The following is a 26,877-nucleotide window of genomic DNA, read 5'->3' as shown; positions in this document are numbered from 1 at the left end:
TTCCATTCAGTATTCCATAGTAATATTGGACCCTCATTCTCTGCTTTCTCTTCTTTGGTTTCGGTATTAGAACCATATTTATCTCTCAGAGGAGTTAGGGTACTTTCTCAACTATTGAGAATAATTTTGGTAGTATAGGTATTAAGTTCTCTTTAAACATTTGATATTTCACTTGTAAATAAGTCAGGACCAGGGCTTGTTTGGGCACTTTTTTCCTTTGGTAATTCCTTTCTGGTTGCTTCAGTTTCATTGTATAATATGGGGCTGTTTAAGATCTCTAGTTCTTGGTTAATGTGGGCATTTTAGATTTTTGTAAGTAATCATCCAAAATTTGTTAAAATGCTTGACTTGGCTAGAACATAATTGGGTATACCAGGTTCTTTTTTTCTTTATCTCTGGTGTCTATTAATTTTGTTCATGAATTTTATTTTCATTATTTGGTTTTCCTCTTTCTTGAAGTTAGTTTCTCATTGCATGAGTTCCATGAGGTTGACAGCCAAACCCGGTAATTTCTGAAGAGCATTTCTGATCTGTGAACAGAGAGGGAAGGACAGTCAGTGTAGAAGCCTTCTCCCCTCATTCTCCTGAGCATTCAGCTCAGTATTTGTCTCTCAACTGTCTTAAGCAAAGAAAGGAGTTAACAAAAATAGGAGCTAACCTAGGAATGTGGAGCAACCACATTATACAAGGGGTGGGGGGGGGGAATGGAATATTTCAGAAAAATGAGGATTAAAGATAGGAAACAGAATTAAAACCTGCAGGCATTGAAAACTGAAAACTCAAGACCTGGAAAGTAAGAGCAAAAAAGAGGAAGGAAAGGAGGGATCTTGCTTGGAAAATCTATATCTGAAAGGGTCAGTTTGTAGTCCAAGGACTTCACCTGGCTTTCTAATAACAAGAGGAAGTTGGAAAAGAAAATGCTGCTAACACTAGTGTGATGTGCTGTGAGTGAAAGCAAGGACTTTCCAAGGTCCTAAAATTGAGATCAGAATTCAGAGACTTCTGAGTGTTCTAACCAACCAGCATTCTATTCAGGCAATAAACAAATTGATTCTTTGGTGAAATTATTTGTGGCTATCCTTTATCTGTGACCCCTGGGTGTGTTGATTTAAACAGAATTTCAGAATTGAGGAAAATCCCTCAGGAAATATCTAAAACAGTTTCTATCTCCACCCCCCCTCAACAAGACATCTGAGACAAGTGGTCTTCAGGTCTTTGTTGAAGCCATTCAGTGAGAGTACACTCTTTCTGAGAGATTTATTCAGAACAACCCCTTTTCCAATGAAAGACCAATGCCCCAGATGGGAAAAATGAATTAAGGGAATAAGGGCCAAGGCCAAGGCCAGGCAATGAACAAAAATATCTATTGTCTTCTCATCCCCCCCCTTATCTGGTCTAACCACTTGGAAATATGCTGGAGGGCCTTAAAAATAGCTCTGTGATTTCCTAAAAATACATTTATTCATTTGTTTACACCCATTCTTTCTAATATTCCAGTTTCTTTTGGAGTACCACATCCTTCCAGTCATCTAAGTCCATAGTCTTGGCATCTTCCTGCTTTCTTCCCTTTTCCCTCAGGTCTCATAAGGAATCATCTTGTTAATTTTTTTCTGAAGCTCTCTAAACTCATGCAACCTTCATCTCTCACTTTGGACTATTACAATAGACCCCTAAATTGAACTCCAGGCATCAAGGCTTTTATCCTCTTTCTCTCCGCACAACTGCCAAATTTATTTTCCCAATACACAGAAGTGACATCACCTACCTCGATTTGGTGAAATCACTTAAAATCTACAGTGACTTCCTGTAATCTCTAGAATAAAATACAAAATCCTCATCCAGACAATTAAATAGCCTCCAAATCTGACCACTCATCTACCTTGTCAATCATATTACTCTCTTTCCTCCACTATCCAATTAAACTGACTGACCCTCTCTTCTGGTTTAGTATGATTCCATCACCTATGTCTGTGCCCTGATACAGATGACCCTGCACTGTCTCAAAAATACTCTTTCCTTCCTCATCACCAGCTTTTGGAATCACTAGCTTACTTTGAGACAAGATCTTCAGAAACCGCTCCTTCCAGACATCTTTCTTTATCCCCTAGTTGTTCATGTTTTTTTTTTCCATCAACCAATCAGTCCACAAGCATTTTAGGCAGTGAGAGTTACAAAGACTAAAAAAACTAAATAATCCCTGACACCAGGCAGCTTATATTCTATCTCATAAAACAGTATGTACAGGTATTGAGGTCTATACAAGTATATTCACAGCACTCTCAGGACAAAGTACTGTGCATGAAGGAAGAGAATCAGCACTGAAGCTGACCTTTGAAGAAAAAACTAGGGAATGTTGGTGATAAAGATAAGGAGGGAATCCATTCCAGGTAAGTTTGACAGCCCATGTAAAGTCATGGAGACCAGCTTGTACGGTCATAGATTATAAGAAGGGCAGTAACATACTATGACACTGAAAAGGTAGTTTGGAGCATTATTGAGAAAGACTTTAAACTAAAAACTCTGGAATTTGAATTTGATTCTGGATACAATAGGGAGCCACTGGAACTTTTTGAGCAGGGGAGTAACATGGTTAGACCTCTACTTCAGGAATATCCCTCTGGTAGTTGTATGGAAGATACATTTAAGAAGGGAAAAAAGCTTGAAGGCAGGGAGACCAACTGGTAGGCTATTACATAGTCTAAGACGTTAGAGGCAATGAAGCCCTGAACTAGAGTGTGACTGTGTAAGAGGTTGCAAGACATGTTATGGAGGAAGAATCAACAAGATTTGGCAACTAGATGCCGGGGGCAGGAGTGGCAGTAAGGGATAGGGGGATGAGAAATATAGGATATGTCCAGGGTTACAAACCCGGGTGACTACAAGAATGGTGGTGTCCTCCACAAATATACAGAAGTATTGGAAAAGAAATTATGACTTCTGTTTAGAACATGTTGATTTTAGGATGCCCACAGGAAATCCAATGTAAAATGCCCATTGGAAAGCTGGTGATGTAGAACCAAGACTGAATATTTATTTCTGGGAGTCATCTATGAAGTAATGATAATAATTAAACTCAGGAGCTGATAAGGAGGGGAAGAGAAAGAGACAGACAAGAGGAGAGAAGAGAATGGTGAACAAAGTACTTTAGGATACTTCCACAGATAGTGGATCAGATTTGGCTAATGATAAGGAGATATGAGTGAGATATCAGTAATGATAAAGAGAATAAGGAAGAGCAGACAGGCAGAGGAGATCCAGGAAAAAGCAGTATCATAATATCAGAGAAGACAGATACTCAGGGAGAGGCTGGTCAACTGGCTAATGGCAGTGAAGTAGAGAAAGATGAGTATTAAAACTATTTGCAAATAGGAGATCACTGGGGATTTTGGAGAGAATTGTTTCTTGTAAAGAATGAGGTATGAAGTCCAGTTGCAAGATGTTGAGCATTGACTTAGAGAAGAGGAAAAGGGGAAAATAAATGAATGTCAGCAATTAGCTTATTTCTAGCATTATTGCTACAAGAGGAAGAAAAACTCTAGGGAAGGAGGCAATAGGACAGTCAGGCCAACTTGCCACAAGTATTTACAGTTTTATTATTTTGAGCATACTTACCCAGGTGGAATGTTAAGGTCCTTTAGATCTTGAGGGTTTCATTTTTGTGTCTGTCTCCACCATTGCCTAATACAAGGCCTTGCATGAAGTATGCACTTAATAAAGGTTGAATTGAATTTGTTCTTTGCAGTCATTCATAATTCACTCATTCAAACATCCGCTTTTATGAGGGGCCTGCTACTTTAGAACACACCTGATCACACCGGGGAACTCCAGATCTCAGTCGGGTTGCAAAGTGTTCACAGTTATTGTTGAGGAGGTTATAGGGAACCAGTTTCCCCACTAATTTCAAAGCTCGATGCACGATCTGGTTGGGTGGCAGCGGTGGGTCACTATCATCATATTTGTTGTTGACTTGGAACCTGTTGCTTCCAACCATCACATAGAGTACTTCTCTCTTAAGTGGTGCAATTTCGGCAATGACTGAGAGAAAAATAGGATCAAAGATTTAGAACTCATATTAAGACTTTAGAGGTTATATACTCCAACCCCCTTATTTGCAGACTAGTAACATATTTGCCTTTCATTCCAAAAAGAAGATGCCTATAGCAGATTCCATCTTAAAATCAAGAATTCCAGTGGGAAATTAGTGAAATAGGTCCTACCTTAGGTCAGGCCCAGTGGTCCCTCCAGTCTCCAGTTTCTAACATTGACACAAAGATATCATTTGTGGGAGAATTTGACTATCTTTCCTGGCAACTCCATGAGTTTTAAACAAACTCAAAAATGACTGGATGTTATGAATCAGTTTCAATAACCCAACTTTGATTCTCTTATCTATTAATCTATTGAAATTCTTATGCATAAATCAATGTGAGAACTGACGATATATGTGCTTGGAGTAGCACAAACCAGGTAAGGAATAAGCTTAGCAAATGTTATCCTTTTACCAAAAAAAGTAGTGTGGGTCTTATTTTACAAGGAAATAGCATCAAGGAGAAGGTGGCAGTGAGGAATGAGAATATGTACTTAAATAAACATATCTTGTCAACAGAAAATATCATGTGATCACATTAGGTCAGCAGTACTGCAGTAACCACTGGGTTCAACATCGTGTCTCTCCCCATAGCAGAGACCATGGGACATGACATGTGTTGATGTAGAGGGGAGGAGGAGGAGAGGAGAGAGAGAAGAGGAGATGGAAGAAGAATGCTATGTTGTGTAGTTTATGCTCTATTCAAGGCCTGCAAGTATGTCCAGTGCCCTCTAAAGTCTGTGCCCTTGGATTAATCCCTAATCACTCAGACTCATTCAGTTAAGGGTCTATTATAAGCCAACATAACCAGGATTGACCATTGCCAGTAGATAACATGCATCACCCCACCCTGATACCCAACCCCTTGCCTCCACATAGCCAAGTCACATCTAAAAAGTAAAGGAGAGAAACTTCTTACGTGGAGGTGCCAGATGGACAACACAACCATAACCCACATAAACAGCCCAATGAGAGTAGCCTCTTCGGAATATTTCAATCAGGTCTCCAGGCTTAGGCTCTTGCTATAAAACCAAAAACAGGGCCAAGTTAGACAAACAACTTTTGGAAAAAAAGAAGAATAGACTTGAAAAATTAGTGCATATCCATAGGAAAGAGGCCAAGATGATGAGAGGACTGGATTTGAGAATGTAAAGAATTCAACAAATAGCTCTAGGAAAGAGATGTCTTGTTGAGATATAATCACTTACTTCTTGTATCTGAAAGGACTGCCAGGAGAAACATAGAACAGGGTAGAAGACAAAGGCAGATTGAAACTGGATGTAAAGAGAGACTTGCTAACAATGAAAACTTCTCCAAAACAGAAGTCTGTCATGAAAACATAGTGAGATCTCTGGGAGGACTTGATTCTCTTAGCTAAAATGAACTAGATTTTCGAGAGATTATTTACTAAAGTAGATATAATAAAAACAATTGGTGGATAACAACGTTTTCCCCCAGAGCCTGGGGGAGCTCTCCCATATTAGCAAAGCAGAAACAAAATTATCCTTATTTGCCAACAGTATATTTTTGTTAGGAAAACAGAGAATCAGTTAAGAAACTGAGAAAATTGCTTCATTAGAGTAGCTAGAGAATTCCTAGAGAATGGTAAACTTGCAATACAGTGATGAAGAGAAGCATGATGACTGACAGAACCATAAGCATAAAGATTTAGAACTGAGCTTATATGCTCCAACCCCTTCATATGCAAATGAGAAAAGTATCAGCTCTGGTTACTGCAGGGCCTTTCTAGAGTCCATTACCAGCTTTCTTTTCTAGTTCAGGGAGTCATTGCCTTGAAGCTATCTAACCCTTAGGTGAAATGAAATTTTGCATTATAATGCTGGACCCCTCTGATCTAAATTCACTCATAGACTGACTGCTGTACATGGTCTTAATGGATATGGTTGATTATACTGCTTTCTTTCTTATCCAGTTTAAAAAAAAAAACCACAGATCACCATGTGTATTATAAACCATCTTTACACATTTAAAACTCAGTCTCTTTATCAATTCATTGAACTGGGGGTGACCCTGCCTTAAGTACTTAAATATTTAAGTCCAGAGCATGACTTGATAAGTAACTCTCCGATATTTTAGGCAGTAGAGAAATTGGATAGAATAGTATTTCTCTTTCTCTCATTTCTTCATAGTTTTTGTTAATACTTTAGAAAGATAATTTTTGTGGAGTTTTTTTTTTCCCTGCTACTGTAATGAAGTAATTTTCTCAGTTTCTTAACTGATTCTCTGTTTTCCTAACTAAAACATATTATTTGCAAATAATGATAATTTAGTTAAATTAGTTTCTTCTTAGCTAATACTCATATCATTGTTTCTCCATTATTTTTCTATAATGACATTTGATTATTATCATTACTGTTATTTCTGTTACTATGTCAAATACTAGTATGGAGAAGGAGTATCATTGCTTTACTCCTTACAAAGAAAGACTTTCTCCACTGCAAATAATGCTAGCTCTTGGTTTGAAATACAGAGTTTTATTCTATTTTTAAGAGGACCTTTCCATTCCTGTGTTGCTTATTAGGGTTTTTAACAGAAATGGGGTTAACCCTTTGACCTAGCATTATCATGTTAGGTCTATTTCCCGGGTATTCAGGGAAAAATCGAAAAAAATATTCTGAAACATTTATAGTAGGCTCTTTGTGGTGGCAAAGAATTGGAATGAAGGGGATGTCCATCAGTGGGGGAACAGCTGAATAAGTTGTGGTATGTGATTGTGACAGAATACTTTTATGCTGTAAGAAATGACAAACAAGTTTTAGAAGAACTTGGAAAGACTTTCATTAAATAATGTAGGGTAAAACAAGTAAAGCCAAGAGAATGTTGTAGGCAATAACAGCAATATTATTCAAAGAGTTAATTGTGAATGACTAAAAAAAGAAAGAAAAGCTTCTCTGAGTAATATAATCATTCATATCACCTCTGAAGGACTTACCAAGGAAAAATGCTCTCCACCTTCAGAGGAAGAGCTGATATGTGGAAGTATTATATGGATCACTGTTCTTATAAAATTTCCAAGAAACTTTTATTCATTTTGATGTTAATTTCTCATAAGCACCTGCTAATAAGCCAATAGATACTACCCAGAATCCTAGGAAGGCCTCTCTAACCTGTGAATGTAAAGGATGGCTAGTCATTGTGGAAACTCAATGTGTGGTAAGAAGCTCCAGCTTACCCATTGTTCAGTTGTTAGTGGGATAATTTACTCCTCAGAAATCAGCAAAGCCTACCCATCAGAGCTTGATTTGTTGTATGGCTGATTGTCTGAGATTTAGTTATGCAGGAGATAGTAACTGCAGATTAAACTTAAAAAATGTGTAGTGTGTTTTCAGAGACCTGGTTGATAAATCTTTACCAGCATCCTGCCGCCTACCAATTTCCACTCGAAGCCTTCAGCTCAGTTTGCATTTGGCTCTTGGATTCCTGAGCCAACAAACACAGAAAACAGATACTAGAACGGGGGCAACCCCAGCAAACTAAGAGGGGGAAGAGAATAGAGTGAAACATAAGAATTCAGTTAACCAAAATGGAATCTGGAAATAGGGGATATGATCGAAGCTTTGTGGGTATGGCAAGTGAATGACTAATATAAGAGGACAATATAGGAGAAACATGATGAGGAAAATCCAGATCTAAGGTGTTCAACTTGGAGCTAGGAGACTTTGCCTGTGGTTTCTGTGTAGCTCTTGAAAGGAAGGAAATTTTTGAGACATATATATATATATATATACATATATATATATATATATATAATTTTGTGAATAGAATAAATATGCTAATGAAGCAATGACTTTTCAGAGTTTCAAAATCATATTATATCTTAGGACACATGAAGATGCCCTAACCAATCAGCATCAAATCCATGGTGATTGACATTTGGAGAGTCTGTATATGAATTATAAGAAGCACCAAACTCATAGATTGAATCAGTCAGACCAGATGTTATTCATGTTGCTTCTTTAACCAGCCATACATAGTGATTATAGGATGATCTCCCCTTAGGAGTTTGGTGAAAGCTCAACCATTGGAGGTCACTCAAAATTACACTACATTGTTTCATTCGGAAGATTTATTGGAGTTTTCATGCCTCGTTTGTTCAACTCAAGAAGGCAAGAAGAGTTTCCAGATAGAAAAATATTTAAAGCAAGAACCTGGGTCAGACTGAGAAAATGGACCAAAGCTAATCTATTATGCAACTGCTCCATTCAAACAACAGAAATATCCCCTAGGTCATGCCAGACACCCAATCTTCCAGTGTCATTTCCTGAAATTCATTCATTCTTTCTAGTAGCTGGGTGGTGAGGTGGATAGAGCACCAGAGCTGGAGTCAGGAAAACCATCTTTCTCGATGTGTGTAACCCCTGGGCTAGTCACTCTCTGTTAAACTGGAACAACAATCGTACCTAAGTAAAGGATTACTGCAAGGATCAAATGAGATAATACAGTGCTTGTCGAAATCTTAAGTAACATCTAAATTTCAGCTCTTATCATCATTCATTCATTCATTCATTCATTTAAGCACCATTTCTTATGTGCTTATTTTTTATGACCACCCACCTGATTGCTGCCAGGTATCCCATATCTCAGGTAGGTCAGGAAGTACTCTTGGATCAGTTTGTAAAACACTTCATTGCCCACCTCTTTGAAAGCCCTTTGGACAATCGTATAGGGTGGTAGTGGCTGGTATATGTCATCATGTTTATTATTGACCTGGTATTTGTCATTTCCAGCTACCACAGAGAGCCGTTCCATCTTCACCAGGGCTGACTTCTTCCAGGCTGACTTCTTGGTGCCTACACCAAGGTGTTGGTCTTTTAGATTTAAGGGAAAAAAAGGACAACTGCAGTGAATCCATAAGCAGTCCGTTTATGGGAGAAGCCCAGCGATCCCTTCATTCAGTCCCATGTTCCTGACAGAGTCACAAAGAGAGCAGTGAGGGACAGCTTGGCTATCCTAAGGAACTTCAAACCCCAAAACATGGAAATGTTCCCCAACAACTTCAGTAACCAAGTCAACTATGAAATTACTCAAATTCTTGCTTCAGACAACTCAGGAGATCTTGAGAGTACCTTAACTGATTTTTTCCAAAGAGCATACAAACAGTGACATAACAAATGACACAATCGACCAACTCTTTAAAGGGAAAGCTGATCAAGCCATAAGATGGCTTCTACTATATCCCATAGATTGACACACAATGGTTCCAGTTCTTTCTCCAAATTGTTAAAGGCATCTGGTCAGCCATGTCAGGGATAAAATTTTAAGCACCCTCCACAGCCTTTCTGCCTTGGTAAAGGATGCTTCCCCATTTCCATTCCCCTCCTACAATGGGCCTCGTGCTCTATCAGTGCAAAGAGGGAGAGGTGTGCTCAGAAATTCTGATGGTTGGTTGGATTAAGGGAATATGGCCTTTAATAAAGGGACCGTTCCTGGCCCACCCAGAACTAATGACACTAGGGCCTAGAAATGGTGTTGGGCTGCAATAGTCTAACTACCTTTCCCCAAGCCCCAACCTCCATGCAATTCTCTCTCTCTAATGCAAAGACCAATAGACAGTGGATATTGATTAGAACAATTGATAAGCTGTATTTTTTCCCATACTGTTGAAAGTGGCCTGTCATGTCTCTAGTCATTTTGACTCATTGATTTATTTATTTTTTGATGGGCATTGGAATTAATTTGCCCTAGATCACACAGCTAGTAAGTATCAAGTGTCTAAGACCCGATTTGAACTCAGGTTCTCCTGACTCCAGGGTCAGTGCTCTATCCACTGCACCACCTAGCTGTCCATATCCTGCTCATTTAAGGAATTTTAATCAGAAAACCTTGCTGACATTGGTCTTTTCTAATAGGTATCATGCACCACTCCACTTTGACACCCAGCCCCTTGCCTGTAACACAAACAAGCCATGTCTAAGAAGTAAAGGAGAAAAACATACGTGGAGGTTCCAGGTGGACAACACAACCATGACCCACATAAATAGCCCAATAAGAGTAGTTGGTTCGGAAAATCTCAAGCAGGTCTCCAGGCTTGGGCTCTAGCTGTAAAACCAAAAATGGAACCAAGGTTAGAAGTTTATTGGTGGGAGAACTAGTCACCATGCAAAGGAAAGTAGCCAAGGTGATGAGGGGACTGGAGGTGAGACCATAAAGAACTGAATGAAAGAACTTGAGATGTTTTGACTAGGGCAGAGAACTCCTAGGAGCAATATGAGAAGGGCTTCTGTGAGGAGGAGGAATTTTGTTCTTCTCAGCCCCAGAGACCAGAACTGGGAGCAAGAGATAGAAGTTACAGGGGTAGATTGAATATTGATGGAAAGAAAAACTTCCTAACAATGAGACTCTACTCAAAGTAGAAAGGGCTGTCTTGTGGAGTTGTCACCAATAGAAATCTTCAAGCCAATAATGGAGAACCATTTACTGTTAATAGTATTTGTAGACATGGTTCCTGCTCAGTTGTAAATTGAACTTGATTACCTCTGAAGTCCCTTCTGATCTGAGATTTTTTAATTCTAAGAGCTTCAGTTTAAGACTTCCATCAGACATTTAAAAAATGACACACATAAGTTAGTCACTTATTTATGTCCTCATGATTTCTCTCAAAAGCAACACCATTCTTCCCAGTTATTCTAATAAATTTTAAATTTTCTTTGTTTTTATTTATTGCTGTTTTGCAGAAACCAGTGGGATGCTTATTTTATTAATAATAACAGTAACTGATCAGCTAGGTGGCACAGTGAATAGAGTACCAGGCCTGGAGTCAGGAGGACCTGAGTTCAAAATCTGGTCTCAGACACATAAGTAATGACCTAGCTGTGCGACCTTAGGCAAGTCACTTAACTCCACTGCCTTGTAAAAACTAAAAACAAAATAAAACCATAATAGTAACTGAATTTCAGTAACCCATTTTAATATTTACTTTCCTTAGCATAGCACTATCAAGATAATAGTGCAATGGTGTCCTAATGCAAAAGCATCCAGTGAAGCCTCCAAGATTTAAAATTAATAAGAAAATTTGACTAAGAAGTCCAGTGATTTCGCCCAATTTCTTTTCCTATTCTAGTTCTGTTGATTTTCTTCTTACCATTAAAAAATTATTAAATCATTAAAGCTGTCTTTTTAATGATCTCTATTCCTTTTAGTTATAAATTTTCTGTCCAAAGATCTAAGAAACTTCCTTTTATCCTCTTTTTTAAGTATGAACTTTTATATTTCACTGGAGTAACAGTCCAGATATATGTAGTACAGTGTTATTAATTTTGTGCAGCTCTGCTTCACTTAAGTTCAATTCAGAGACAAATCAAGACTTTACCATTGTGAAGCCATTAGTCCCTCTTCAAGAATTAAGGATGAACAAAAACAAATTCATTTCTTCCAAAATGATTTTCAGATTCTTCCTTGTGCACTAAAGATCCCTCCTACCTCCCACTTCAGTTTGGGTTCTAGATTTTATCAGACACTGAGTTAATTCAATCCTTTGCGTAAGTGACTGCTATGTACCTGTGCCTGCAGGACAAAGTCAAAGCAGTTAAGTGTCTGTTTCCTACTATAAAGCGACCAAACTCTCTAAATTAATTCAAATGTTAACACTTAAAAAATGTTTTACTCAGCCTGCACAGTATCACAATATAAGTGGGGGAAAAACTGAGAAAACAGTCAAAGCTGAATGTTGTGAGATTGTAACAACCAAGATGATCCCCAGGAAAAAATAGAAAGCTGCCCTCTACCCTTCCATATATGTGGAAATGCAGGGATCTTGCCCCTGTGGGGTTGGAGAGACCCACTTGTTCAATTTTCAAGAGTTGTTCAATTTTTATTATAGAAGGGCTAACTCTCTGGAGCTTAGGTCTGGCGGGGGAGGAGTACATTGAGAAACATAAATGATGGGGGGAAGTTATTAATTTATGTTATAGAAAATATGGCCCCATGAACAATGAAAATCTCTACAATCATTTAAGAATTCATTTATATAAAGAATGTTTTATGGGGCAGCTAGGTGGTGCAGTGGATAAAGCACCGGCCCTGGAGTCAGGAGTACCTGGGTTCAAATCCGGTCTCAGACACTTAATAATTACCTATCTGTGTGGCCTTGGGCAAGCCATTTAACCCCATGTGCCTTGCAAAAACCTTTAAAAAAAAGAATGTTTTATAGTTTTATTTAAGTCCCTGTGGTGTCCTGGTAGGTTACTACCAAAGAAGTGTGCTGGAGCCAGCTCCTCCCAGCTCCCAAAGAACCAGTGGTTCCATTTTCAATGTGAACACTGACTTTTCAGAAATAGACAAAGGTTGCACACTGGGCTAGATTTGTTGTTTTGTTGGGTGCCTAGATGTGAGAAAGTGATGGGGAAAATGTCAAAGATGCAAATGAAACATCCAAGGAAACATGTCATGCATTTTCAGAGAGTTGCTTACTAAACACTTACCAGCACACAGTTATCACCTAATATCTTAAGAATTAAACAGTAACAAGATTAAACAATTTATTTTTCTTTTTAAAAGTATTTTAATATTTTGTTTTTCAACTATGCAACAGTCATTTTACACCAATTGTTTTTTGCAAGATTTCCAGTTCTATATTTTTCTCTCTCCCTCCCTTTACCTCCCCCCTTCCTCATTTTTAATCATACTAAACAGTAGACCCCTCCTGAGCAAATTGTGAGAGAAGAATCAAATCCAAACACAAGAAAAAACAGAAAAAAAATGACAAAATACATAAGACAACTTCTAAAACATTGAAGATAACTTCTGGTTTTCATTTAAACTCCACAGTTCCTCCTCTGGATATGGATGATATTTTCCATCATGTCTTTTAAAATTGCCTTTGGTTATTGTACTGCCAAAATGAATAAGTCCATCATAGGTGATCATCATCCCATGTTATTGTTAGTGTGTATAGTGTTCTTCTGGTTCTGCTCATTTCATTCCACTCAATTCACACAAGTCTTTCCAGGATTTTCTGAAGTCTTGTCCCTCATGATTTCTTATAGAACATGTTCCATCACATTCATATACTACAATTTGTTCAGTCATTCCCTAATTCATGCACATCCCCTCAATTTCCAATTCTTTGCCACTCCAAAAAAAATGCTGCTATGAATATTAATGTACATGGGGGATTTTTACCTTTTTTTCATGGTCTCTTCAGGATACAGATCCAGTAGGGGTATTGGTAGATCAAAGGATATGCAGTTTTATTGTCCTTTGGCAGCACAGAATTTATTTTTCTAGGATTTTGTGTTGATTTTTGTTAGTACTGTATATAAAGTGATGATTATTTTTATAAATTTATTTTGTATCCTGCTACTTTACTGAAGCTATTAATTGCTTCAATTTTTTTGTGATACTATGACTTTTATAAGGGATGGTTTTATAGGGATTATTTTCCTTGGCCCACATTCATGCCTCTCCTTTCTCTTTTCTCATTGCCACAGTAGCATTTCTAGTAGTAGTAATAATAACATTATTTTATTGTTCTCCTTTTTTATGTAGTTCAAATGAAAATGGTCCAGAAACAACTCACTCTCTGTTCTTATTCTTTTATATTTCATATTGACAGGGATCAACCATGATTCCAGAGGACCAGTGCTGAAGCAAGCTTCTACTACCCACTTCTTGTCAGAGAGGGGATGCATCAGGTTATGGTGTGTGTGTGTGTGTGTGTGTGTGTGTATACATATTTTAGACATGGTCAGTGTCAGAATTTGCTTTTTCCTTTATAATACATGCTTATTATAAAAAGTTTTGGTTTTTTTTCTTAATGGGTAGAGGAAAAAAATGTGTCACAAAATCCCAGAGAGGAGAAAGTATCTGTGAAGACAGCTCAAATGTTTATTTGTGGTGTCTTGTTTTCTCCCATGAGCTATATACACACCAAGTTTATGCAGTTTTGTTCAATTAAGTTTTTAATACTGTCTTCCCAGACTCCTTTCTTGGATTTTGTGACATTTATTTTATTTGGATCTTCTACGTCTCTGATCATACCTTTTCAGTCTCTTCTGCTGATTCATCATCCATAACTGAACTTCCTAACTGTGGAAGTTAGAACTCCTTTGTTTTTAGACCTTCCTCTTCACTCTTTCTGTCTTGGTTACTTCATCAGCTACTAGGGGCTTCATTATCATAAGTTTTGAAATGACTCCAAGTTCTGCATGTTGCTGAGCTAACAGTCGCACATGATAGATTGCTTATTACAAATTAATATAATCCTTGACTCAAAGAGCCAATTGGATGAACTTTCTTTCTGTTATTGAAATTGATTAGTTAAGCATCTGCTTGAAGGGCAGACCCAGTTGGAGAGAGAAGAGTGAGGGGGAGAAGCTGGATTCTTCTGGCTTCCGAGTCTGAGAGAGAAAATGCTTGATACTGACTTCCTTTCACATTGTTTAAAGGAGAGAAAGACTCTGGAAAGAAGCAAACATGAGAAGAGCTGGTAGTCTATTCGCATGCCTCATTCTCAGACTTAAGGGAATTTTCCCCTTGGGTGAGATCTGGGACTTGTGCTCTTGGTTGAGATGATCTCACTCCCAATGGGAGAACTCCTTTAGCCTCTATTGTCCGATAGATACCAATTAATCTGTTTCTCTGATTCTGTCTGTTTTGCTGTTTACTTGGATAAATGGATTTCTTTGCCATGTATGTTTATTGTGACACTAAAAGGATTTGGTGGAAAGGGAGTCAAGCCTTGTATACAGAGCTTGGGGGCCCTCATTCTCCAAAAATGATCAAGAATTTAACTTGACCCTTAAAGTTACTTCATTTGGACTAACCACTCTCAGGAGAGTGGAGTACCTGGGCCTCGGATATCCACTTCCTACTTCTCTTTCTGGACAAAATCAGAGGACTAGAAATGTCTCTTCTCACCTCTCTGCAAGTCATGTCTAGAATAGCTACAATATACTGAATATAGCCTTTTAAAAAAACTTTTCTTAATGTATTCTATTTTTACTTTGCAAATATTTATTGAATGTTTTCATTTTGTGAATGTCTTATGTAATATAAAATGAAACAGCAGAGCAGTGATAACATCTGAAAGTACCTGTGACATTTTACCTCTATATGACTCCTCTGTTTAAAAAAAACAAAATCTATTTCTCTTCTTCATACCCTCCACCCTCATCAAAAGAAAAAGAAATTTAACAAATGTGAATTTTCAAGAAACACAAATTCCTTCAATGGTTATAGACGGAGGGAGGGAGGGAGAGAGAGAGAGAGAGAGAGAGAGAGAGAGAGAGAGAGAGAGAGAGAGAGAGAGATGAATATGGATATGGAAAGATAGAGATACAAACATATATGTGTGTGTATATATATATATACATATACATATATATATGTATATATATATATATATATATAGTCTGCATGTATACTATATGTTCTGCCTGTTTCCTTCTGAACACTATTTCTGTGATGTCTTTGTAGTGGAAATCATATTTCACACCTAGCCCTATGAAATCATGAACAGTCACAGTCTCATAGTTGTTACAGCTTTCAGAGCTGTCTGTTTTTACAGTATTACCACCATTGCATAAGTTACCATCCTCTTTCTGCTCACTTTATACTTCATCAGTTTATCAGAATCCTCAAAGCTGCAGGATAGAACACAGATGCCCTAAATCAGTATGACCAAGACAGAACTCATTTTCTTCAACCCCAAACCACACTTCTTGTGAATTTCCTCATTTCTGATGAAAATATCCCTCTTCTTCTAGTTACTCAGTTTCTCAATTCATGAAAACCAGGTAAAAAGTCAAATAAACTAGTGCCCAGAATACTAGGCAGGCCTCTCTGATCTTTGGGATAGGGAAAGCTTCTAAGTATAGAAAACTGCTTCACCCTTTTGAACATAGCTCTGGCAAGACTCCATTGAAGGGACTCAGCAGAACTGAGTAGATCTAAGGAGAGAAAGAGTTAAAAGGACATTGAGGAAGCACCTTCTAAGCTAGGCCTTGTGCTATGGGCTGAGAACATCAAGAAAGACAAACAATCCCTGCCTTCAAGGAGCTTACATTCTACTGGGAGATGAAGGAGATGAAAGAAGTCATAAGAACTCAATCAAAATGGAAACCAGGGAAAGGAAGAATAATGCTGCTTATGTAGGCATGTAGTATCTCCTCTATGTGGCCTGAGCCCACATAGACTGATAGAATTTGGAGTTACTTCATTCCAAAGCAAGGCAATATCACCTGAGTTGGGGAACAGGACAGGACTTGAAAAGAGCATGAAAAGAGGAGAAGGGAGGAGTCAAGCAATAGGAAAACACTGATAAAGCACCCCAAAAAGACTAAAATGAATTCCTGCCTTCAGGAAGTTCACTATTTAATGGAGGAAAATAAACAAATATATCTGCCAACTATATGCTGGATAAATGGGAAATGAATTCAGAGGGAGAAGACACTAGAATTAAGAAGCCCTGGAAAAGTTTCCTGTAGAAGATAGGACAGGAATGGGAGGCAGACAAAGAAAATGTCCAATCCAAGAGATGGAGTGTCCTTGTTCATAGAAAGCCAAGCATCCATGTCATCGGATCAAAGGGACAGAAGGTATAAAAAAAGCTGGAAAGGAAGAAGGATGTGGGTTACAAAGGGCTCTGAATGTCAACCAGAATTTTGAATTGGATCCTGGAGACAGGAAGACACTGGAATTAATTGGGGGAAGGGGAAGAGTCAAAGGGACATTGCTGGACCTGTGAATTTTTCCTCAGTAAAGTCACTTTAGTGACTGGATGGAGGATGGACAAGAGTTGGAAAAGATTTGAGGCAGGAAGACTTCACCCCACCCCAGCAGCTACTGTAGCGGGCCAGGTACAAGGTGATGAGGACCTGTACCAGTGCAGTGGCACCATCAGAGAGATGGGGAGGGGTGTGTTTGAGAGATAGTGCAGAAGTGACACTGGCAGAGGACAGCTAGGTTGCACAGTGGATAGAGCACCGGCCTTGGAGTCAGGAGTTCCTGAGTTCAAATCCAGCCTCAGATACTTAATAATTACCTAGCCATGTGGCCTTGGGCAAGCCACTTTAACCCCATTGCTTTGCAACATCTAAAAAAAAAAGTGACACTGGCAGAGAGAGGGAAGAGTCCAAGATGACTCCTAAATTGTGAGTCTGGAGGACTGGGAGAAAAGTGGGGTCCTCCACAATTCCTAGGAAGGCAGGAGGAAGGAGGGACCAGAGGGAGACACTGAGTTCTTTCTGGAATATATTGTTTAATATAGACCTTCAGTTCAAGTTGCCCAAAACATAGTGGGAGATGCAAGGTTGGAGGTCACAGAGAAATTGGGGCAGGATAGGCAGTTTGGGGAACCATCAGCATAGAGATGAACATTAAATTCATGGGAGTTGAGAAGAATATAGATAGATAGAAGAATATAGATAGAAAGAGAAGAGAGTAACCACTTACAGTTAGAGAGCATGATCTAGATGAGGTTCCAGCAAAGGAGACTGAGGAGGAGTGGCCAGAGAGACATACTGGAAATAACTTAAGATTGGCCATCTGAGAGCAGACAAAAGCAGGTGGGATTTACTCCATAACAGGAGAGCCCTCTCTGTGAATGCACAGGAAAAAATAGGAACTAAAGAGGTACCTACCTCACTCACTGGAGCAACAGTAAAAAGGACAAGGTCTGTGGGGGCTGTGAAAGAACTGACCTTCCTGCCTTCCCCTGCCCTATTTCATCTGAATGTGACTGGAACCTGTATCTGGCATGGTTCATTCATTCTGTTAAAGGATCAATGTTACTGACTTAATCCTACTTTCCATAAACTCCTATAAGTCAACCTCAGACATTTCTTTGTGTCCATTACTTCCCAGTACCAGGGGTCAAGAGTATCTCTAAAGACTCAGAAGATCACGACTTTTCCTAGTGTTGTTCCCAACCCCTTACAGGAGTAGTGTGCTCATTGGGGGGCACATAATCACAAGATATTTCTGTTTCAGACTAAAAGCAGAATTAATTCTTTCAAGTAATTCTTTCAATCTTCCTCATAAGACTAGAAGCCTAATTCTTTTTGTGTGTTGCTGTGTAATTTGGGTGGGTGGCTAGCTCCCTAGGGAAGTAGAGCCTGGAGCACCACAGCAAAATCTCAGATTGCATATGGAAATCTGATAACCAATGAGAAACATGACTAGAAAAATCTAGATCAGTTGTCCAATATACTCTGTTACCTATAATTCCACAATCATACATATATATAAGTATATATACATATATATATATATATATATATATATGAATTATCAGTAGAAAGGATGCTGATCGAAAGCAATGACCTTTCTGAAGCCTAAATCTTATTATACCTTTGGGTATAATATAGCCAAACCACATTCTATCCATGGTAATAAATTAAGGATTTGTTTTTTAAAATCTTTTATTGCCAAACCACCCTGTGAATGAATTATCACAGGGACAAAACTCAAAAATTGAACTGGAGCCAGGTTAGATATTGTTCATAGGCACATATGGGTTGACCCTAGTAGGTACTGATGGGAGCCTTTAGTGTCACCAAGCATTACTTTTGACCAGTTAAAGTGGCCATCCCTCATTTGGGGAAAACCAAGTCTACTAAAGAGGTCTGGACCCAAGTTCTGACTGATGAACTGGTTCAGATCTTATTTCTTAGGCACAAATTCAGTTTGGTTCCAACCCTTGTAAGTATTTTTGGCTTTTATGCCATTCCCACAAGTCTGCTAAAATCCATTTCTTTATTTCAACTATCATTTATGCAGGAACCAACTAATACTCTTATTTTCCAATTATATGTAATGATAGTTTCCAACATTCATTTTTTGAAAGATTTGAATTACACCATTTTCTTCCTTTTCTCCTCCCCCTCCCTTTTATAGTGAGCAATCTGATGAGGTTACAGATGTACAACTAGGTTAGACATTTAATGACAAGTACTCTTGACCCACCTGAATGCCACCAGGGATCCCATTTCTCAAGTAGTTCATAAAGTAGTCTTCCATCAGCTTGTACAGAATATCATTGCCTGCTTCTTGCAAGGTTTTCAGGGCCTGCTGAACAGGGACTAGCTGGTACCTGTCCTCATTTTTATTATTGGACTGTAGTTTGTCTATGCCAGTCACCATGGACAGCAATTCCATCTTTACCAGAGCTTTGTCCTTTACAGCTGACATCTTGATAGATGTTCATCAGAACCAGCATATTGACCTTTGAATTCAAAAAAAGAAGACATTTAAGAATGAGTTCTTTCTTAACCTTTCCTGACTTGGACCCAACAGTCCTTAGGGTCAATCTTACATTTCATATAGTGTCACAAATAGGTAAATTATGGAAGAACCTGGTTCCCCCCTCCCCAATTCAAATCCTTTGGGAGCCACTGACACAGTTTCAGTGACCCAATATGAATCTGTTATTCACAAACCTATCCAAACTCTTCTTGCAGAAAAATGCAACAATTCGGTGACCTAGTGGACCTCAAACAGCCCCAGGCAAAGCAACCCAAAGGCCTGGGGAGGAGAGGACTTGGCTTAAAGTAGCAAGACTGATCTAGCCAAGAAGCTAGTATGCAGTAGTTCTTTCTCCCATTGCTGGCATGGGCATGGGTGCAGACCATTGGTTACAATGCTAGGAGGGCATCCCATCAGCCCAAGCCAGTGATGTTGACCTACATACTCATTCCATACTTCATTTTTTTATTTAAAAAGGAAGCACAGATGTTCAAGACTGTGTGGACATTAACAGGTTGAGGGTTGTCATGGTTAGTCAGAGTATTGACCTTGCTTCCCTATGGCAACTAGGAGGCAAGACAATGCACAGATAGCTGGGTCTGGATTTAGCAGAGTCACTTTACCTCTGTCTGCCTCAGTTTCCTTGATTTTTAAAATGCAAACTCTCATAGAGTTATAAAGATTGAATGAGATATTTGCCTAGCTCTTACTGACACCTAATGGGGCTTGATAAATGCTTATTCTCTTTTCTCCCTCTATACATACTCTCCTTGGTTTTTCTGGAACTAATGGCATAGGATCTATAGATGTTCCTGTACCTCAAGACCTCTCTGAAGCATTGCTTTTTCTCCTTCAACCTCCATTTGCTGTCAGATCAGATACCACTTTTCTATTAAAACCACTGCTCTTGCTCTAAAATCATTGATTAGATAAATTCAAATTAAAACAACTTTTAGTGAGGTGGTACCACTTCATACCTATCAGATTGGTCAGTATGACTAAGAAGGAAATTGATCCCTGTTGGAGGAGGTGTGGGAAAACTGGACATTGTTGGTGGAGTTGTAAACCAATCCAACCCTTCTGGGGAGCAATTTGTAATTGTACCCAAAGGGCAAAACAACTGTGCCTACCCTTTCATCTAGAAAAAAATTATTTCCCAAAGAGATCATGAAAAAGGGTAAAAAAAAATCCACATGTACAAAAACATAGTAAGTCTTCATAGTGGCAAAGAATTGGAAATTAAGGGGCTGCTCGTCAGTTGGGGAATGGTTGAACAAATTGTGGACAAATATGGTTGAACAAATATGAATGTGATGGAACACTATTGTTGCATAAAAAAATCATGAGGAATAAGACTTCAGAATAACCTGGACTGCTGCATGAACTGCTGAGTGAAGTGAGCAGAATCAGAACATTATACATCCTCCTAACAACAACATTGAGTGATGATCAACTATGTTGGACATGATATTTTTAGAAGCACAATAATCAAAGAAGATTCTAAAAGACTTGTGATGGAAAATGCCATCCACATCCAGAGAGGGAACTGGAGTTTAAATGTACACCAAAACTTAGTATCTTCCATTTTTCAAAGTTGTCTTAGGTACTATGGTTTTTTTCCCCTATGTTTTTTCTCCATTTCAATTTGATTCTTCTTTCACAACATGATTAATATGGATCTATGCTTAGCACATGTATAGCCTATATTAGATTGCTTTCTGTCAGGGGAAAGGGGAGGGACAGAGAAAAATGCAAAACTCAAAACCTTGCAAAACAATGCCTGTTGAAAACTATAGTTTGCATGTAGTTGGAGAAAATAAAATATTTTTAAAATAAGACAAAATTGCTCTTATATCCAACCAGTTGTAGGCAACAGTTCAGTCTGAGGTCAGGCTCTTTTTTTCTGAGAGAGTTTGTCTGTCTGATTTTTCATGAATATTTTGTTTTCTACATATATAATATGGAGAGTTGTCATTTTTTGTTAATGAAGGATAGTAATATTATGATGTTATTCTGACCCCCCCTCATTCTAGCTTTCTAGGTATTCTATAGATTCTTGAATTTTCCCTTATGCCTGCACTGATAATATTGCTTATGGTAATAATGACTGTTCTCTTGTTCTCATTTTTTTATGGATTTCAACTGAAACTATTATGAGATCTGTGACTATGAAGCTATTATTCTGTGTTTAATGTGCTCTTAACTATTGCACAAGTAGGAAGGAATAAATGCATTTCTAATTGAATACAAGTATTGGGATAGAACTTAGCTTCTGACTTGTCTGCTAAGTCTCTGTATTTGGAATTGTTTTCATAATTTGGAGTCATGGCAACAATATATTTGTTGAATTCTCAACAGTTTTCTCAAACAAAAATTTTTAGCACTATGTTTGTAGTATGACAATTTGTTGTATATCAGTTTATGAAAGAAACAAGGTTTTTGATGTATAATTCTAGACACTAACTGATGTCTTGCATGGTATTCAGTAGGTGCTGAATATTTTCATCTTTCAGTGACATATTAAAACTATATTTCATATGAGAGACTTCTATAATTCCATACAGAATTGTCATCAAAAATCTCTTGTTTCTATAAACAAATCCATATGTTTCAGTTATGTGTTCAACACTGCTTTTAAAGCATACCATTGCCTGAGTTGATGTGGACATTACCCACAAAGGGTCTTTTGATTCCACTGCCGGTTCCTAAATAGTTCACTGGCTCCATCCAGAGCTAAACCACTTTTGGTTACATTCAACAAATGACACACACCTATTTTCAGCACAATAAAGCTTTTTTTCGCCGAAAAGTATTTTTATAAGTTTTAAACATACTAGTCATACACTCTGAGAATTTCTACCAATTCTCTTCCTATTTAGATATCTTTCTATAGATGTCACAGATTAGTGATGGTTAACTTTTCTAGTACCAGGTCAAATGATAATGGGAAGAGGCAGATTCTTGCCTGACCTTTTACTTACATGGAAACCTCCAGTCTTTCTCTATAATAAATAATGCTAGTAATGAACTTTAAACATATAGACATAGATATATTTTGATAACTTTAGAAGGACCCTTGCCTATGCTTTTGGGTAAGGATTCAAAACTTAATGAGTGCTGTATTCTTTGAAAGTCTTTTCCATCTTTATTGGAATAATCCTGTGGGTTTTGTTGTTTCTATGATAATATTAGTATCATTTGTGATATTGAAATATAGATCACCTATAGAACCTCCCAAAATTCTTCATCTTCATTCTATTCTTAGTTTCTCAAAAAAAAAAGAAAAAAAAATCCAGACCAAGAGCCAAAGGCCTCTCTCAGCATGTGAACAGACAGGAAGGCAGGTAAAGTGTGGAGTTGGTAATCTACCATTCTGTCTGAGCTCTGAGCTCTGAAAAGACTGGTTTGGGTTCTTGATCCTAGGGAAAATCACTTCCTTGGGAATGAAAAGAAAGCAAATAAAGGGGAGATCCAAGTGCCCAGGGTAAAAACACCATGAAGAGAGGGAAGGAGTAAGAACTCAGGTAAACCAAAATTGGAGTCAAAAGTAGGAAACATGAATAATGACAGTCTATCTGCAGAAAATTGTCAAATTCTTAGTGAAGAAGGTAGAAGGAAGAGGAAGGGGAGAAGAGACCTTGCAAAGAGAAGCAAGATAAGAGATATCCAGCCTTGACTTGGAGGGTTTCACACAGTATTGTGCAACTTTTAAAACAAAGGAGAAATTTGGAGTGGGACACTATGAATATAATGGATACCCTGATCCAGGAAGGTGGTATAAATGATTAGCATTCAACACAAAAATGTATTTGGGGCACAGAGGTGGATTAACATTAGAAGTCGCTTATGGCCACCCTTATAAAGTCTAGCGAGTTTTAGGCTCCTAAGCTAAACAGAAACCATGGCAGACATTCAGCTACTGGTAACAAACTCATAATGGTGACCAGGAAGCCTTGCCTCCTCCACTTAGGGCTAGTAGAAGCTCTGCTGAGGGTCACAGAATCAGGATTTCCTTCACCTGTTCCATTCCTGAAACTCAGGAAGTCAAGTAGTCATGCCCAGGTGGGAAAGATCTCAGACTCAAGTAGGAGGACCCTACCCAGGGTTGGGTTGAAAATAGCCAGGGTCCTCACCACCTGCACCTCCCATTCCTTTCAGTTCTAAGCCTTGGAAGCATCCTACATGTTATTATGACAGTCATATAATCCAGCTTTAAGAAGGGCTGAAATTCCTTCCTTTTTCCATTCATTCAGCTACCACTTCTGAAGTGCCCATTAGAACTAACCTGCTTACGTTCCAGTGATCCTGTATCTCAGATAGGACACCAAGTAGGCCTGGGTCAGCATAGAACACACTTCATGCCCAATTACTTTGAGGCCCTCAAGGCCATCTGGATCATCAGGCCAAGGGGGAGCAGCTGATCTTTCCAGTCCTGTGTTTCTGACAATGTCACAAAGGAGTCATTATGGGAGAGACTGCTGTCCTCCCTGACATCAAATGTGTCCATACATAGAGATCCCCCAGACAGCTTCAACAACACTACAGGACTTTATCCATATTTTTCTCACAGCTGAATGGAGGAACTCTCCTTGAGATACGGTTAATTAGTCAGAGTTTTACCTTTTAACACTTGTGCCCTGATCAGCTATGGTGAGCAACCCAAAGGACCTCTGTTCCCATCTGTGGAGGGTAACTATGTACAGATCATTGGTTTCTGTAGAGTAGGGCATCTGATCAGCCCCAGAGAGTGACTGCCCTAAGCATTCCCTCATGGCACCTTTGTGCTTGAGAAGAGAATCCTGGCTCAGTGGTATTCTGTTTCCTGGGCCTAGGTCCTCACCCATCATTAGGGCTCAATAATGTGTGGAGTCTGTTGGGGAATGGAGAGAGTTAAGTGGGTTAAGGTACATTTCCTATTCCTTCCATCTCTGACCTCCTTTGTAGGATAAAGGACACATAGGACCTGGAAATGCTTCTGTTCCCTAAGATTCATGAAATCTCAATCCTTTGCCAACCTCTTTACACTGTTTGACCACCACACACAGACATAAAAACAGGTCTCTTCAATTTTCTTGGATCAGTCTTATGCCTGGGCTGTTGTGAACAAATGATCCCAGAGCAGTCTTTAAAATATACAAACTCAAGGGGCAGCTAGATGGCATAGTGGATAAAGCACCAGGCCTGGAGTCAGGAGTACCTGGGTTCAAATCTGGTCTCAGACACTTAATCATTGTCTAGCTGTGTGGCAAACTCAGACAGAGTCAGGATGGTGTTATAGAGGCAGGAATTCCCAAAATAACTTGGAAGATCTGAAGGAAGGCTCTGTTCCACCAGGGTCGGAAGGGGTCACAGTGCAGCCAGGGTCATGCCTCACCAGAGAGAGGGAGAGAGCCCAAGATTTCCAGGAACAGCACACAGGGTGCCTGGGTCCCTAGGGGTGCCAGGGTTCATGGCAGCAGGAGAGGTTTTCAGACTTCCCAACCCAGGAATCACCGAGGACAATGTGGAAAATCAGCAGGAAAACTCAGCCAGAGTGAGTACAGAACCCAGTGCAGCTTAAACCTCAATGCAGAGCCAGTTCCAGAAAATGGAAGCTGTCCTGTGGAACCTTCCAGTAGGGAGCCATCTGGCAGCTACTTTCAGAGTACTCAGCCTAAGATGGTAAGGGTTTGGGGGGGGTGGGGAACTGTCAAGATTTCTCCACTATCCCTGGGATGGAACTCTTGTAGCTTGATCCATAGTCAGACCCTGGTTGCAGTCTGGATCCCCCATGCCATAGCCCCACCTCAGAGCTCCAGGGCAAAGGGGAGTGCTTGTGGTCATCCATAGACCAGAGCACAGGCTAGAAGAGCAATCAGAATCTCTCATAAGACATTGAAGGAATTGAGGTCATTGGGGGAATATCCCCAAAAATACTCAAAAGCTTGAGAAGCAGGTCATACACATCTGACCATGGATAATTACTTTGGTCCCATAGAGGATCAAAACATACTTGGAAGATGACAGAGTCAAAGCTTGTATATTCAAAAATCTCTAAGAAAAATAGGAATTGGTCTCAGGTTATGGAAAAAAATTCAAAAAAAAGTTGAAAATCAAGTAAAGGAGGTAGAGGAAAAATTGGAAAGAAAAATGAGAGCAATGCAGGAAAATCATGTAAACCAAGTCAGCAGCCAAGTGAAGGAGATACAAAAAAAATGTTGAAGAAAACATGTTAAAACCAGTTTAGGTCAAATGGAAAAATGGTCCAAAAGGCCAATGAGGAGAATGCCTTAAAGAGCAGAATTGACCAGTTGGAAAAGGAGATAAGAAAGCTCTCTGAAGAACTAAGGAAAAGACTTTGTAAGAAATCAAGAAACAATAAAACAAAGCCAAAAGATGAAAAACTTGTGAAACATCTCATTGGAAAAAACACCTGACCTAGAAAACAGACCCAAGAGAGATCATTTTAAAATTATTGAGTTTCTTGTAAGTGTAACCAGGAAAAGAGCCTTAACTTCTTTCTTAAAGAATTTCACCAGGAAAATTGCCCAATACCCTAGAAGTAGAAGATAAAAATAGAAATTGAAGGAATCCACCACTCACCTCCTGAAAGAGATTCCCCCAAAAAACTCCCAGGAATATGGTAGCAAAATTCTAGAACTCCCAGGGCAAGGAGGAATTATTACAAGCAGCCAGAAAGAAATAATTCAAATATTATGGCACTACAGTCAGGATTACACAGGATTTCGCAGTGTCTACATTAAAGGCCTGTAGGGCTTAGAATATAATATTCTGGAAGGCAAAAGAGTTTGAAATGTAGCCAAAAATCAACTACCCAGCAAAACTAAACATTCTCTTTCAGGGGAAAAGATGGACATTCAATGAAATAGGGAAATTTCAAATTTTCCTGTTGAAACAACCAGAGTTGAACAGAAAGTCTGATCTCCAAATACAGGACTCCAAATACAGAAGCATGGAGGTGGTGAACAGGAAGGGTAAATTATGGGAAATTTAATGATGTTAAACTGATTGTATTTTTACATGGGAAGATGAATTCATATGAACATTCTCATTTATTATAACAGTCAGAAGGAGCATATACAGATAAGGCACAAGAGAGCTGAATATGAAAGTGTATTATAAATATGGAGTCATAAAGGAAAAAGAGAAGTAGAATGGGCTGAGATATTTCATGTCAATGAGTAAAGAACAAAGCTTTTGCAATGGAGTGACTTAGAGAGGAAACAATATACACACTCAGTAGGGTATAGAAATCTATCTTACCCTAGAGGAAAAAGGAGAAGGGGAAGGGAGAAAGGGGACAGGGGCAGGGGCGGAAGGGAGGGGAGGGACAGAGGAGAGAGAAGGTCATGGGAGAGGGTAGTCAGATACAACACACTTTTGTGGAGTTTGGGCTTTTGTTGTTGTTACTGTTGTCATTATTGATGTTTGCAGGGCAATGGGGCTGGATGACTTAGGTGTCTCCTAGTCTCAAGACTAGGTGATGTTGCATATCTGAGGACAGATTTGGACCCTGGTTCCCCTGCTCCAGGACCAGTGCTCTGTCCACTGCACCTCTTGGTTTCCCCACAACACACTTTTGAGGA

General features: G+C 38.9%; 1 protein-coding gene across 2 annotated transcripts; it reads right to left on the bottom strand.

Moving 5' to 3' along the window:
* Positions 1–23,686, bottom strand: LOC141516637 (lecithin retinol acyltransferase-like). 2 transcript variants are annotated; one of them, XM_074227644.1, is made up of 7 exons: positions 19,013–19,099; positions 14,087–14,505; positions 10,045–10,147; positions 8,663–8,916; positions 5,007–5,109; positions 3,806–4,035; positions 1–530 (listed from the first exon to the last, which is right to left on the bottom strand). In XM_074227644.1, exons 2-7 carry the CDS (start codon positions 14,117–14,119, stop codon positions 468–470), a joined length of 786 nt encoding a protein of 261 aa, XP_074083745.1. In that variant the 5' UTR covers positions 14,120–14,505; positions 19,013–19,099; the 3' UTR covers positions 1–467. The 2 variants fall into 2 exon arrangements, with proteins under 2 accessions (XP_074083745.1, XP_074083744.1); XM_074227643.1 differs by lacking the exon at positions 14,087–14,505 and adding an exon at positions 23,577–23,686 and having other exon boundaries at positions 5–530; positions 19,013–19,271.
* Between the last annotated feature and the right edge of the window lie 3,191 nt (positions 23,687–26,877).

This window comes from Macrotis lagotis, chromosome 3 (assembly GCF_037893015.1).
Source record: "Macrotis lagotis isolate mMagLag1 chromosome 3, bilby.v1.9.chrom.fasta, whole genome shotgun sequence".
In the NCBI taxonomy this organism is placed as follows: Eukaryota; Metazoa; Chordata; class Mammalia; order Peramelemorphia; family Peramelidae; genus Macrotis; species Macrotis lagotis.
Note: the sequence above shows the minus strand (reverse complement) of the source record. Positions and strands in the feature narration are given on the sequence as shown.

What these genes read in the sequence shown, in the direction of transcription:
- LOC141516637 (XM_074227643.1), bottom strand. Translation starts at nt 19,237, where the DNA reads ATGTCAGCTGTAAAGGACAAAGCTCTGGTAAAGATGGAATTGCTGTCC. An exon ending in TGTCCACCTGGAACCTCCAC is followed by an intron (nt 8,917 to 10,044) that starts GTATGTTTTTCT and finishes TAAATCTAAAAG; the next exon opens with ACCAACACCTTGGTGTAGGC. An exon ending in TGTCCATCTGGCACCTCCAC is followed by an intron (nt 4,036 to 5,006) that starts GTAAGAAGTTTC and finishes TTTTTCTCTCAG; the next exon opens with TCATTGCCGAAATTGCACCA.